This window comes from Tachyglossus aculeatus, chromosome 18 (genome assembly GCF_015852505.1).
Source record: "Tachyglossus aculeatus isolate mTacAcu1 chromosome 18, mTacAcu1.pri, whole genome shotgun sequence".
NCBI classification, from domain to species: Eukaryota; Metazoa; Chordata; class Mammalia; order Monotremata; family Tachyglossidae; genus Tachyglossus; species Tachyglossus aculeatus.
This window is the reverse complement of record NC_052083.1, coordinates 22,706,599-22,722,680: the sequence shown is the minus strand read 5'-3', so window position 1 is coordinate 22,722,680 and position 16,082 is coordinate 22,706,599. Positions and strand designations below refer to the sequence as shown.

The 16,082-nt window shown below is 44.9% G+C and overlaps 1 protein-coding gene across 1 annotated transcript; it reads right to left on the bottom strand.

The window, feature by feature from the left end:
- Positions 1 to 14,168: 14,168 nt before the first annotated feature.
- Positions 14,169 to 15,107, bottom strand: LOC119940064 (olfactory receptor 4P4-like). The gene has a single exon (XM_038760112.1). The coding sequence runs from the start codon at positions 15,105 to 15,107 to the stop codon at positions 14,169 to 14,171; it is 939 nt and encodes a 312-aa protein (XP_038616040.1).
- Positions 15,108 to 16,082: the final 975 nt, after the last annotated feature.

Sequence of the window (16,082 nt, the reverse complement as noted above, 5' to 3'; positions counted from 1 at the left end):
TCTGCAAATTTTTATTTCTGGACAGACCTAAGAGAACAAATTCTGTGACATTTTTCCAGTTATTTTTCATCCTGTGAATGAGCAGCATTTATCTGTAATGACTGCAAAAGGAAATCTCATAAATAGTATGTACCAAGTTACAATACTTTTTATTGTACATGATTTCTCCCATAAGCCTAACAACCAAACTGCAACAGATTGGCAAAACTGGGACCTTTCAAACCAAAATTTTCATATCCTCCCTATTCTAAACCTCTGTCCTTCGAGTGATAACATTCTGTAAATTGAACCTCATTTAAATCCTGTCCATAGGAAAAAATATCGAGGAAATTAATGGTCAATTCTTTTCAGATGAATATCAAAGTCTAGGGTGCCATACTTCATTCTATTAGTTATAGCCAGCTGAAACAAAACATTTTTAGCTCATCTGAAGCTATTTCACATTTCAATTGGGGAAAAAGGTACATGTTGATATATAAATAATCATGTTCTGTCACTGTTAGACTTCGTAGGCGTTGATGTATTTGGTATTCCTTCAAAACTTGTATGATGGAACCAAAATGTCTTCAGAGACTGATCTGAGGGGAGAAGCTAAGCAATACTAGAAGGATCGTATTTGTTCATAATTTTCTCTTCGTACACCACTGACTAACTTTGGACATCACAAAAAAAGATGTGATTGATATTGTGTCAAATGTTTTGGGTTTTTCTCTGACAGTGTCAGCAGATGGTGGACACAAGACACCATACTAACAGAAAGGGGGTGATTCAAACCCTGAAACGTGAATTTGGTCCAGATAACTTTCCCCAGAAAAAGGTACAGTTTACAGACCTTCATCTACTGCGCTAAAATCAGAACATATATTTGACTTTCAAGGACATTCCTTATAACAGTGACCTTCGGAGAAGGTCTGGGCCTGAGTTAAATGAAGATGCACGCCAAAAAAAGTAATGCCACTACGGTGATGTGGGAAATGCAGGTGGAGAGAGCTTTGTGACGTTCTTCCTAAGAGTGGGTCCTCAGACTGGCTACAATGGTGACATAAGAGAAGACCAATGAGCCTATGGGGGAAAAAAACAGGTCTGTTGTACAGAGAAGAGCTGGGTAGATAGAGCAAGGCAGTAAGAGGTGATGGAGATATGGGTATTTATTTCATCTGCCTGATTTTCCCTCCAAATGTGGCTTCCAACCCCACACCTTTCTCATGGCCGTTTTCATCTCTCTGTTCCTCAGCGTTTGGATGAGGGTGTAAATCTAGATAAATGCTAGAATGAACAGAATATTATCCCATGAGAACATATCTCTTATCCAGAAAAACGCACCAGTGCTTGACAAAGTAATACTCTCTTGCACTCAAATACAAACCTCGTTGTGAGCAGGGAATGCCACTATTTATTGTTGTATTGTACCTTCCCAAGCGCTTAGTATAGTGCTCTGCACAAAGTAAGCGCTTAGCAAATGAAATTGAATGAATGGAACAACCCATTTTTATAGATAAACAATCCCTAGAACTAGAAGACAGAAAGAATCAATATGGAAAATATACTCCCCTACCATCTTACTGAAGGATCTCTTGGTGATTTGTGGGTCAGTTTGCCAGTGCCTTTCTTGGGAATCATTAAAGGTTTTCATGGCTACATAGAAAGCACTACTGGATCTTTTGCTTGCTTAATAAAAAGAAGTTTCTTCTTAGAAACCCGAGGTCCTGAGTAAGAAGTAGCTTCTGGCTTTTGTGACCGAGACTGTGAAACTGTCTCTCTGACCTTTAGTCATCCAGCTGGGTCTGAGCACAGAAAATACTCAACGAGGCTAAGCCGGTAGCTCCCATCCTTGATTCCGCTAATGCTCAGGGCAAAAACTGTCTTGGGAAAATCTTTTCTGAACAGACTCAGTATATTTAAAAGCACTTAAAGGTCCAGGGAATGACTCACTGGGAAGACTCCAGGGAGGGAGTCTGGAAACTTGCCCCATCTGTAATGATATTTAAGCACTTACTATGTGACAGGTACTGTACTAAGCATTGGCAAAATGGAAGCTAATCAAGTTGGACACAGTTCTTGTCCCACATGGGGCTCTCGGCATTAATTCCCATTTTACGAATGAGGTGATCGAGGCACAGAAAAGTTAAGTGACTTGCCCAAGGTCACATAGCTGACAAGTGGTGGAGCTGGTATTAGAACCCACTTCCAGGCCCGTTCTCTGTCCAGTAGTATCAGAAGAATCAGAACCAAACTAACATTAATAATAATTATTGTTGTATTTGTTAAGTACTTACCATGTGCCAGTGCCTTTAGGTGGTTGGATCTAACTTGGGTGGATGTGCTATCAATGCTCTTAATTTCCATTTTAGTTAACTGTTTGACCTCTGCCACCATTCTGTCTCAGCCTTCTGTTTCTCACCTCTGAGTGAGGCTAACATATTATAAAGAGGGATTTTCTCCCCTTACCTTCACTCTTATTGGAAACAGTCATTGGAAACCACACAGCTGAAATCAGGCGAGTTCTGGGTGGGAGGCATTTGTGGAGTTGAAGAGTTAATTTCTTCAAAGATAGCAAAGATGATCTTGGATTCCTTTATCTCCCAGTTTCTTCAATTACTATATTTTCTTTTGGTAAACCCATCTATAAGATGCAGAGTACCAAGGGCAATATATACCCAAACTTCATCCTTCCCAAATCTTCTCCTCCACCTAACTTCCCATCACAACTGACAGCACAAGTGCCCTCCTCGTTTCTAATGCCCACTATTGTGGATTTATCCTTGATTCCTCTCCCATTCCTATAGGCTATAGTAAAATCCTCCTTAAGATATTCCTTCCTCTATATATCCAGGTTCCCGGAGAAAGGCAGGAGAAAAGTTTTGAGTAATGGGGTGGATGCAGGAGAGGTGAGAGAAAGGCAAAATGAGAATCAAACAATTGCATTTATTGGGTCCTTATCTTATGCAGAGCACTTTACTAAGTAAAGGGTATAATATAAGAGAGTTGGTGGTCAGGTTCCCTGCCCACAAGGAGCTTACAGTCTAGTGGGGAGGACAGACATTAGTATACACAAAAAAATTATGACTATGTACACAAGTGGTGGAAGGCTGAGGGTGAGGTAAGTCAAAGGTGCAAATGCAACTGCAAGGGTGATGCAGAAATAAGAAGGAGTAGGGAAAATGAGGGTTTAGTCAAGGAAGGCCTCTTGTATGACATGTGATATTAATAAGACTCGAAGATGGGGAAAGTGGTGATCTGTCATATATCAAGGAGGAGGAAGTTCCAGGCCAGAGACAGGATGTGGGCGAGGGGTCAGTGGTGAGATAGACGAGATCAAAGTACAGTAAATAGGTAGGTGTGAGAGGATCAAAGTGAGCGGGATGGGCTCTAGTAGGAAATCAGGGAGGTAGGATAGGAGGGGACAAGGTGATTGAGTGGTCGAATGCCAATGGTAAGGAGGTTATGTTTGAGGTGAATGGGCACCCATTAGAGATTCTTGAGAAGTGAGGAAATATGGACTGAATGGTTTTGTAGAAAAATGATCCAGGCAACGGAGTGAAGTATGGATTAGAGTGGAGTGAGGCAGGAGGAAGGAAGGACAGCATGGAGACTGATGCAGTAATCAAGGAGGGATAGGATAAGAGCTTGGATCAAGATATTAGCAATTTGGATGGAGAGGAAAGGGCAGAATTTAATGATTTGAGAAAGCAAGACTTACAGGATTTGGTGACAGATTTAATATGTGGGTTAAATAAGAGAGATGAGTTGAGGAGAAGGCCAATGTTACAGCCTTGAGAGACAGAGAAGCATCATGGCCTGGTAGATAAAGGACAGGGCTGGGAATCAGAAGGATCTGGGTTCTATTCCTGGATCTGCCACTAGGTTGCTTTGGGACCTTGGGCTCATGTTAATCCTACTCTATCCTAATCCTCCTAGACCTCTCAGCTGCCTTCGACACTGTGGACCACCCCCTTCTCCTCAACACACTATCCAACCTTGGCTTCACAGACTCTGTCCTCTCCTGGTTCTCCTCTTATCTCTCCGGACGTTCATTCTCAATCTCTTTTGCGGGCTCCTCCTCCCCCTCACATCCCCTTACTGTAGGGGTTCCTCAAGGGTCAGTTCTCGGTCACCTTCTGTTCTCTAACTACACTCACTCCCTTGATGAACTCATTCGCTCCTATGGCTTCAACTATCATCTCTACGCTGATGACACCCTAATCTACATCTCTGCCCCTGCTCTCTCTCCCTCCCTCCAGGCTCGTATCTCCTCCTGTCTTCAGGACATCTCCATCTGGATGTCTGCCCGCCATCTAAAACTCAACATGTCGAAGACTGAACTCCTTATCATCATAATCAATAGTATTTATTGAGCGCTTACTGTGTGCACAGCACTGTACTAAGCGCTTGGGAAGTACAAGTTGGCAACATATAGAGACAGTCCCTAACCAACAGTGGGCTCACAGTCTAAAAAGGGGAGACAGAGAACAAAACCAAACATACTTACAAAATAAAATAAATAGAACAGATATGTACAAGTAAAATAAATAGAGTAATAAATATGTACAAACGTATATACATATATACAGGTGCTGTGGGGAAGGGAAGGAGGTAAGATGGGGGGATGGAGGGGGGATGAGGGGGAGAGGAAGGAAGGGGCTCAGTCTGGGAAGGCCTCCTGGAGGAGGTGAGCTCTCAGTAGGGCCTTGAGGGGAGGAAGAGAGCTAGCTTGGCGGATGGGCAGACTCTGCCCTCTCCCTGACTTTCCCATCACTACTGATGGCACTACCATCCTTCCAGTCTCACAACCCCGCAACCTTGGTGTCATCCTCGACTCCGCTCTCTCATTCACCCCTCACATCCAATCTGTCACAAAGTCCTGCCGGTCTCACCTCTGCAACATCGCCAAGATCCGCCCTTTCCTTTCCATCCAAACCACTACCCTACTCGTTCAATCTCTCATCCTATCCCGACTGGATTACTGCATCAGTGTCCTCTCCGATCTCCCATCCTCCTGTCTCTCCCCCTTCAATCCATACTTCACGCTGCTGCCCGGATCGTCTTTGTACAGAAACGTTCTGGGCATGTTACTCCCCTCCTCAAAAATCTCCAGTAGCTACCAATCAACCTACGTATCAGGCAAAATCTCCTCACCCTAGGCTTCAAGGCTCTCCATCACCTCGCTCCCTCCGACCTCACCTCTCTTCTGTCCTTCCACAGCCCAGCCCACACCCTCCGCTCCTCAGCTCGTAATCTCCTCACTGTTCCTCGTTCTCACCTGTCCCGGCGTCGACCCCCGACCCACGTCCTCCCCCGGGCCTGGAATGCCCTCCCTCCGCACCTCCGCTAAGCTAGCTCTCGTTCTCCCTTCAAAGCCTTACTGAGAGCTCACCTCCTCCAGGAGGCCTTCCCAGACTGAGCCCCCTCCTTCCTCTCCCCCTCCTCCCCCCCGCCCTACCTCCTACCCCTCCCCACAGCACCCGTATATATGTACATATGTTTGTACATATTCATTACTCCATTTATTTATTTATTTTACTTGTATTTATTTTATTTATTTTATTTTGTTAATATGTTTTGTTTTGTTCTCTGCCTCCCCCTTCTAGACTGTGAGCCCGCTGTTGGGTGGGGACCATCACTATATGTTGCAAACTTGTACTTTCCAAGCATTTAGTACAGTGCTCTGCACACAGTAAGCGCTCAATAAATACGATTGAATGAATGAATGAATGAACTGTTAACTGCTGTCTGTGATGTCATCATCTGCTTATTTTATTATTATTGTCATCGAATGTTAATCCTTAACTGCTCTCTGTGATGTCATCATATGCTTATATTATTGCTACCGCAGATTAATTGTTAGTGGTTTTCTGTGATGTCATCATCTGCTTATTTTATTGCCATCACATGTTAATTGTTAATTGCTGTTTCTGATGTCATTATCTACTTATTTAATTTTTGCTTCTGCATGTTAATTGTTAACTGCTTTCTGTTTTGTCATTTACCTTGCTGACCTCACCATGAACTATCAATTCCCTTATTCCCATCTGCCCTTCCCAGTCCTCACCTTCCCCTTCCTCTCTCCCACCCAGCTCGTTCCCACCCTTTCCCCCACCCCCACCCCCTCCCTCACCCCTCCTCAGAATCCCTCTGTACCAGTGCCAATCCTCAACCCCTCCCTTCCAACCCCATCCCTCCCCTCCTCCCAGCCCCAGCCCCATCCCAGTTCTCTTTTCTCATCACCACCCCTCATCCCCCTCTCCCGACACAGACCCCTGCCAACTCATTCCCATCCAAACCTTCCCCACCCCTCGAACCTTTCCCACTCCTTCTCCTCCCTCAACAGCTGCTGCTAAGTGTGGCCTGTGGAACCCCCGCTCCATTATAGGTAAGCTCCCTTTCATCCTTGACCTGTTCCTTTCCCGCTCTCTCCTCCTTCTCGCCCTCACCGAGACTTGGCTCACCCCGGACGACACGGTCTCTTCTGCTGCTCTCTCCAGAGGAGGCCTCTTCTCCCACTCCCCCAGACTCACCGGCAAAGGAGGAGATGTAGGCGTCCTTCTCACACACCAATGTCGCTTTCGCACCATCCCTCTTCCCCCTTCCTTTTCCTTCCCCTCCTTTGAAGCCAATATCATCCGCCTCTACCACCCACTCCAGATTCTTGTAGCCGTCATCTACCACTCCACTGGTCCAACCTCCAACTTCTTTAACCATTTTGACCCCTTTCTCACCTTCCTTCTCTCCTTTTCCGTGCCCACTCTGGTCCTCGGAGAATTCATCATCCACATGGATGTCCCTGGTGAATCCTCTGTCTCTCCGCCTTCTATCTCTCCATGACTCTGCCAACCTCCTGCTCCACACCACCCCGCCCACTCAGCAATTTGATCAGACTCTCGACCTCATCTCCTAACACTGCCTACCTCATCTTCTCTACCCTCTCAAACTCTGAAATCCCTCTCACTGATCATACCCTTCTCACCTGCCTCCTCACTCACACTCCTCCCCCCTGTAAATCTATATTACTACCCCACAGAGACCTCCACTCTCTCAACTGCATTCCTCTTTCTTAGTGCATCACACCCCACCTCGCCTCCCTATCTTCTCAACCCACTCTTGATGACCAGGTAACTGATCTCAACTCCACCCTCTCTACTCAACTCAACTCGCTCGCTCTCCTTTCTCTTCCCCGCTCTGGCACCACTAACCCACAGCCTTGGATCACTGCCACTGTCCGCTTCCTTTGTTCTTATGCTCGAGCTGCTGAATGCTACTGTCGAAAGTCTAAACACCAAGGCAATCTTGTTCACTTTAGGTTTATCCTTCCCTGCCTTAAATCTACCCTCTCTTCTGCCAGGCAAAACTACTTTTCCTCCCTTATTGACACCCATGCCCATCATCCCCGTCAGCTGTTCCATACATTTAACTCCCTTCTCAGGCCCCTTGACCTCCCCTTCCTCCATCCTTTACCCCCAATGATCTGGCCTCCTACTTCATTAGTAAAATTAACTTCATCAGGTCTAAGCTCCCCAAAGTCACCCTTCTCCATCCCCCCGCTCTCAACCCTCTCTGCTACTCTCCCATCCTTCCTAGATGTATCTTCAGATGAGATCTCCTCCCTCCTCTCAAGTGCTACTCCATCCACCTGTGCTTCAGACCCCATTTCCTCTCATCTTATGAAAACTCTCGCCCCTTCCTTCCTCCCCTCTTTAACTTCCATCTTTAACCAATCACGGTTCACTGTTTCCTTCCCCTCTAACATGCCCACGTCTCCCCAATCCTAAAAAACCCTCTCTTGACCCCACCTCCCCTTCTAGTTATCTCCCTATCTCCCTCCCACCCTTCCTTTTCAAACTCATAGAACGAGTCATCTATACTCACTGCCTCGAATTCCTCAATGCCAACTCTCTCTTTGACCCCCTCCAATCTGGCTTCCGTCCCCTACACTCCACGGAAACTGCCCTCTCAAAGGTCACCAATGACCTCCTGCTTGCCAAATCCAATGGCTCCTACTCTATCCTAATCCTCCTCGACCTCTCAGCTGCCTTCGACACTGTGGATCACCCCCTTCTCCTCAACACGCTATCCAACCTTGGCATCACACACTCCGTCCTCTCCTAGTTCTCCTCTTATCTCTACAGCCATTTATTCTCAGTCTCCTTTGTGGGCTCCTCGTCTCCCTGCCATCCCCTTACTCTAGGGGTTCCTCAAGGGTCAGTTCTCGATCCCCTTCTGTTCTCTATCTACACTCACTCCCTTCGTGAACTCATTCGCTCCTACGGCTTCAACTATCATCTCTACGCTGATGACACCCAAATCTACATCTCTGCCCCTGCTCTCTCTCCCTCCCTCCAGGCTCATATCTCCTCCTGCCTTCAGGACATCTCCATCTGGATGGCTGCCCGCCATCTAAAACTCAACATGTCCAAGACTGAACTCCTTATCTTCCCTTCCAAACCCTGTCCTCTCCCTGACTTTTCCAACACTACAGATGGCACTACCATTCTTCCCATCTCACAAGCCAGGAACCTTGGTGTCATCCTCGACCCCGCTCTCTCGTTCACCCCACACATCCAGCCCGTCACCAAAACTTGCTGGTCTCACCTTCACAACATCGCCCAGATCCGCCCTTTCCTCTCCATCCAAACCGCTACCTTGCTGGTTCAATCTCTTATCCTATCCTAACTGGATTACTGCATCAGCCTCCTCTATGATCTCCCATCCCCCTGTCTCTCGCCACTTCAGTCTATACCTCACTCTGCTGCCTGGATTTTCTTTGTACAGAAATGCTCTGGGGGTGTTACTCCCCTCCTCAAAAATCTCTAGTGACTGCCTGTCAACCAATGAATCAAGAAAAAACTCCTCACTCTCGGCTTCAAGGCTCTCCATCACCTTGCCTCCTCCTAACTCATCTCGCTTCTCTCCTTCTACAGCCCAACCTGCGCACTCTGCTCCTCTGCCACTAACCTCCTCGATGTGCTTCGTTCTGGCCTGTCCCGTGGTCGATCCCTGGCCCACGTCCTTCCCCTGGCCTGGGATGTCCTCCCTCCACAAATCTGCCAAGCTAGCTCTTTTCCTACCTTCAAAGCCCTACTAAGAGCTTACATCCCCCAGGAGGCCTTCCCAGACTTAGCCCCCTTTTTCCTCTGCTCCTCCCCATCCCCCCGCCAAACCTGCTTCCCCTCACCACGGCACTTGTATGTATTTCTACAGATTTATTACTCTATTAATTTTACTTGTACATATTTACTATTCTATTTACTTTGTTAATTATGTGCATATAACTATTATTCTATTTATTCTGACGATTTTGACACCTGTTTACATGTTTCGTTTTGTTGTCTGTCTCTCCCTTCTAGACTGTGAGCCCGTTGTTGGGTAGGGACCGTCTCCATATGTTGCCGACTTGCACTTTCCAAGTGCTTAGTACCATGCTCTGCACACAGTAAGTGCTCAATAAATACAACTGAATGAATGAATGAATGAAGTCTTTTAACTTCTCTGTGTCTGTTACCTCATCTGTAAAATAGAGATTAAGACAGTGAGTGCTCTGTGAAGACATGAACTGTATGCAACCTGATAAACTCATATCTACCCCACTGCTTAGTACAGGGCCTGGCACAGAGTATGTGTTTGATAGATACCACTAAAAAAGGAGAGGATGGTGGTGCTGCCTATAGTGATGGGAATGTTACAGGGAGGGAATTGTTTAGGTGGGGAAATAAGGAGTTATCTGTTTCAGACATCTTAAATTTGAAATGTTGTCTGGACACCCTAGTAGAGCTGTCCGGAAGGCAGGAGGAAATAGAAGACTACAGGGAAGGAGAAAGATCAGGGCTGGAGATGAGCTCAGAAGGAAGAGGTAATACACTGGGTGGTTGTGGCAAAACTAAACAAGTAAGGTTAATGCGGCTGAGGATCCTTGAAAACAATGGGAAGCAGTGGAAAGAACACGGGTCTGGGAGTCAGAGGACCTGGGTTCTAATCCTGATTCCCCAACTAATTGCCTGCAGGGCCTATGCAATATATGTAGATCAAATGAAATTTTCAGGTCTGAATATTTTTGAAAGTTATTTTCAAAGGTAACACTGTCTCACTGAGAGGAACCAAGATACCACAAGCACATTGAAATGAAATACACGAAACACATGGTTTTAATTTTTTAATGACAAAATGGTGACTGTTCCAGTAACCATTATTCATGCAAATAACTATCATTTAAAATTCCTCTCTAGAAGGACATTAAGAGTTTCATGATCTTGAAGATTTTGGAAGAGGCATAGCGTTGTCAGAAGCCCACCATAGAATGGTTGATGGCCATGTGATGTTAACCCTGCCACAGAAAGCCCAGACATCTCTCTCCATCCCTTTACTACCCACTTGGTTCCTTTGTGGCCATCCATTCCAATTAGGCACACAAAGATTAATGTATGCTACTAACTACTTAATGATTCATTTATCCATCTTTCCATGTTCTTGCCAATCACGCCCAATAGATCGTAAGATTTTTGAGCACAGGGATCACATCTTTTCCTGTATTGAACTCCCTTGGTGGTTTAGAATTCTGTTCTGCATATAGTCAGCTCTCAATAAATGCTATAGATTGATTGTTTCATAAGCCAGTTACAGAAAGCAAATGTATAACCCTCACGGTCAGACTAAGGAAAAAGCACTCATTCCTTCTTAACTTCGAACTATTTCATTCTACCAGTTGGCTACAGATTTAGGCAGTTATGAAAACAATGAAGGACCTCATAAAACAAAAACAAGAAAACTCCATAGACAGGAACTAGTAAAGCAATAAGTAACATAAATCCTGTGGTGCTGAGCCATTATAGTCCTCAATGGGTATAGACACAAGTGCATTGGTGTAAGTGGAGCAAGATTTGAAAGCCAGGGTCTAATAGGAGATCAGGATTTATGTTAGTGCCCTTACACTATACTTGTTCCTCTAAATAGCGTTTTCTTGTTTTTGATTTTTTTGTTTGCTTTTTATCTCCTTTCTATCCATGCATATCGTATGCTCTGTGGGTAGGGATTGTGTCTACCTACTTGGTTGTACTGTACACCTCCAAGTACTTAATACAGTGCCTTGCACGTGGTAAGCACTCAATAAGTAATAATAACAGTAATGATAATAATGGTCTCTGTTAAGTGTTTACTATGTGCCAGGCACTGTATTAAACACTGGAGTGAATACAACAAAGGGGTTTGGACACAGTCCCTGTCCCTCACGGGGCTCCCAGTTTTGATCCCCATTTTCCAGATGAGGTAACTGAGGCCCAGAGAAGTGAAGTGACTTGCCCAAGGTCACTCAGCAGACAAGTGGTGGAGCTGGGATTAGAAGCCAGGACCTTCTGATTCCCAGGCCCATGCTCTAGTGAATACACCATGCTGCTGCTTCCCCCCCAAAATTATAGGTTGAATGATAGGAAGCAGAGACACCTCCAAGCCAAGTCCCGCTCAGAGCCTGCACAGCAGCGTTGGGCTCTCCTCAGCTAAGACCAGCCCAGCCCGGCTCCCCTTGCCTCCTCCAGGTCCAGCCTGGCCCGGCCTGTGTCTCCTCAGCTCTCTTGGGGCCAGCTCTGCCCTGCTCTGCTGTGCTCATCTCCGTCTCTTCAGTGTGCCACCCCACACATCTTAGGGGAAGCCAGTTTGCCACTGCATCCCAATTCTCCCCTGGAATCTAAAGTCAACTTGAAATCTAGCCTAAATTCAATCATTCAATTCATTCAGTAATATTTATTAAGCATTAAGTGTGTGCAGAATGCTGATTTAAGTGCTTCTGAGAGTACAATATAAGAATAAACAGACACATTCAAGTCATGGTCATAACTTTTGCAGCGTGACCTAGTGGATAGAACACGGGCTTGGGAGTCAGAAGGACCTGGGTTTTATTCCTGTCTCTAACACTTGCCAGCTATGTGATGTGGGGGAAGCCATTCAGGTTCTCTGTGCCTTAGTTACCTCATCTGTAAAATGGGAATTAAGCCTGTGAGCCCCATGGGGGAAATGGACTGTGTACAACCTGATTAGATTGTATCTCCCCCTGCACTAAAGTACGGTGCCTGACACATAGTAAGCTCTTGACTAATGTTATTTAAAAAAATCAAAACAAAGACATTAACACCCCTCATCATGCTTCTGAAAATTAACTGATATTTTACCTGCCAGTGAGGGACAAATAAGCTTCATGTCATAACATAAAATGGAAACAAACATATCTGAACATTCTCATGGGGGTGGTTCCTTATTGCCCCTCTGACTTCTACATCTTAATCTTTGAGCTCTATGGATATACACATTATTGTCTCTAGACTTTTGACAGTTGTATGTTCCTGTATTTATTATCCATTCTAGCAGGATTCCCATTTTTCCCATTATCAGCAGCCACCTCCCCATTCTTTCTTTCTTTTTCAAGTCCTAATTCTTACATCACAGTTGCAAGTGCAGAAGAAGGTACACCTAGAACACTGTCCCCTTTCCTTAAATGAAAAATATTGCAAATAAATCCCTTCCACTGAGAAATTCCAGGCCTCCACCACACCTTTGAACTACCTCAGCCTGGTGAATTATTCTCTTGGCAAAGGTTATACAACAATAGACTGAGCAAAGTGAAGATAACTTTTTTTTAATGATATTTAAGTTTCTACTCTGTGCCAGGTGCAGTACTAAGTGCTGAAATAGATGCAAGATACTCAGGTTAGGCACAGTCTATATCCCACACGGGGGTTCACTGTCTCAATTCTCTTGTTACACGTGAGGTAACGGAGGTACAGAGAAGATAAGTGACTTACCTAAGGTCACACAGGATTAGAACCCAAATCCTCTGACTACTAGCCTCGTGCTCTTTACACTAGACAATACTGCTTCCCACTTAAAATCCTAAATGCATTCTCCCCTATGTTTGAAAGGAGTTTTCAAACCCTCCTCTGTGCCTCACCTACCAGCAAGGAGAGACTGAGGCAATTTTATAAGTAGAACCCACCGAAAACCCCGCTTTGCATATAAACATATAATAGAGACTGTAACTTCTAAAACCCACATCTGCCATCATTGCATAGCAAATATCTGTGTTGCATCACTGCATTAGCCTCCTCTCTGATCTCCCATCCTCCCATCTCTCCCCACTTCAGTTTATACTTCACTCTGCTGCCTGGATTATCTTTGTGCAGAAACACTCTGGGCATGTTACTCCCCTCCTCCAAAATCTCCAGTGGCTGCCTGTCAACCTACGAATCAAGCAAAAACTCCACACTCTCGGCTTCAAGGCTCTTCATCACCTCGCCCTCTCCTCCCTCACCTCCCTTCTCTCCTTCTCCAGCCCAGCCCCCACCCTCCGCTCCTCTGCTACTAACCTCCACACTGTACCTCGTTCTCACCTGTTCCGCCGTCGTCCCCTGGCCCACGTCCTTCCCCTGGCCTGGAATGCCCTCCCTCCACACATCCGCCAAGATAGCTCTCTTCCTCTCTTCAAAGTTCTACCGAGAGCTCACCTCCTCCAGGAGGCCTTTCCAGACTGAGCAATCTTTTTCCTCTCCTCCTCTGCATATCCCCCACCCTACCTCCTTCCCCTCCCCACAGCACCTCTCTACATATTTGTACAGATTGATTACTCTATTTTACTTGTACATATTTACTATTTATTTGGTTAAAGATGTGCATATAGGTTCAATTCTATTTGTTCTGAGGATTTTGACATCTGTCTACGTGTTTTGTTTTGTTGTCTGTCTCCCCCTTCTTGACTGTGAGCCCGTTACTGGGTAGGGACCGTCTCGATATGTTGCCGACTTGTACTTCCCAAGCACTTAGTACAGTGCTTTGTACACAGTAAGCACTCAATAAATATGATTGAATGAATGAAAGAATGAATATCAAAGACGTAATTGCTGTTCCCTGAAGCTTACAATTAATTTCAACATCAACTGAATACTACAGTTTTCCATCTCACTGAGCAGGAGATATTCCTTTTTCTGGATATATATTATTTGAAATGGCATAAGGTAGTGGATGACTGTATTAAATATAGATATTGATGTGGAGGAAGGGAAGTTTGCAATCTGATATACAGTTACAATTCACATTTCCCCTGAGCCTAGGAGAAAATTCGTTTCAATTGTACACAGAAGTGCTGGGTAAATAGAATAAGCCAAACACAGGAGGGGAAGGAGATGTACACATCTGTTTCACCTGGCTGATTTTCTTTCCAAATGCGGCTTCCAACACCACACTTGTCTCATGGCCGTTTTCATTTCTTTGTTCCTCAGCGTATAGATGAGGGGGTTGAACATGGGGGAGATGATGGTGTAAAAGAGAGCAAACACCTTATCCTCGGGGAAGGTCTGGGCTGGCCGAAGGTAAATAAAGGCACAGGGCAAGAAAAACAATGCCACCACAGTGATGTGGGAAGCGCAGGTGGAGAGGGCTTTGCGACGTCCTTCCAAAGAGCGGATCCTCAGACTGGCTAAAATGGTGCCATAAGAGAAGACTACTACTGTAAATGAGAACAATGAAATTGTCCCTGAATCGGCCAGAATTAAAAATCCTATCAGGTCAGTATCTGTGCAGGCTAGTTCCAGGAGAGGGTAAACATCGCAGAAATAGTGATCAATCTTATTGGGACCACAGAAGGGCAAAAATATAATAAGGAGCCACTGGACGATGGAATGGAGAAATCCTCCTCCCCAGCACACTGCAACCACTATGGCACACCGCTGCTTGTTCATGATGACCACATAGCGCAAGGGTTTGCAGATTGCAACATAGCGATCGTAGGCCATCCCTACAAGGATCAAGATCTCAACCCCACCAAATAAGTGCATGGTGAAGAGTTGCATCATGCAGTGACCGAAAGAAATGGTTTTCTTCCCAGTCAGCAAATCTCTGACCAATTTGGGAGTCACTGTGGAAGTGTAGCTGAGGTCCATGAGGGACAACTGGCAGAGGAAGAAATACATGGGCTGTTTGATGAGGGAACTACTTCTGACAGTGATGAGGATGATGAAATTCCCTAAAAGGATTGCAAAATAACACGAGAGGAACAGCCCAGAGCAGAATATCTGCAAATTTCTATCACTAGACAGACCTAAAAGAACAAATTCTGTGACGTTATTCCTATTTTCCATCCCGGGAATGAGGAATATTTACCTGAAATAAATGAAAAATGAAACATTGTAAATAACATTTTGAAAATTGAAGGGACCAGTTCATTCTACTTATAAATGAATATCACTTACAATACTGTGTCGATGTATATGAAAACACTGCAAGGGTAACTTTGTGTCTTTACTGGATGTACATCCCTTTCATTTCCAGTGAGGTGATGAAAATAATTTTTATCTATTAAGTGCTCACCAAGTGCCAGGCATTGTGTTAAGTACTAGAATACAGGCTAATCAGATAGGAAACAGTCCTTCTTCCATATAGGGCTCACAATCTAAGAAGTAGAGAGAGTGAAAATTTTATCCCTGTTTTGTAAAGTAAAAAACTGAGGCACGAGAGAAGCAGCATGGCCTAATGGAAAGGGCACAGGCCTGGAAGTCATATGATTTGGGTTCTAATTCCAGCTCTCCCACCTGCCTGTTTTATGACCTTGACCAACTCATTTAACGTTTCTGTGCCTCAGTTTCCCCATCTGTAAAATGGGGATTAAATTCTATCTCACACCTATTTAGACTTAGTGCCCTCATTTTTGTGTGTTATTTGTTAAGGGCTTACTATGTGCCAGGCACTGTTCTAAGCACTGGGATAAGTACAAGCTAATCGGTTTGGACAGGGTCTGTGTCCCACATGTTGATATGTTGAAGCAACCTGGCCTAGTGGAAAGAGGTCAGGGTTGGGAGTCAGAGGTCGTGTGTTCTCATCCCAGCTCTGCCAATTTACAGCTGTGTGACTTTGGAAAAGTCACTTAACTTCTTTGTGCCTCAATTACCTCATCTGTAAAATGAGGATTAAAACTGTGAGACACAGATTTAACCTGATTACTTTGTATCTACCCCAGTGTTTAGAACAGTGTTTGACACATAATAAGCGCTTAACAAATACTATTATTATTATCATTTTAAGTGCTTTGCCCAAGGTCAAGCAGCAGACAAGTGGCA

Excerpts from the sequence above, each read along its gene's own strand:
- LOC119940064 (XM_038760112.1), bottom strand. The coding sequence starts at position 15,107 with ATGGAAAATAGGAATAACGTCACAGAATTTGTTCTTTTAGGTCTGTCT.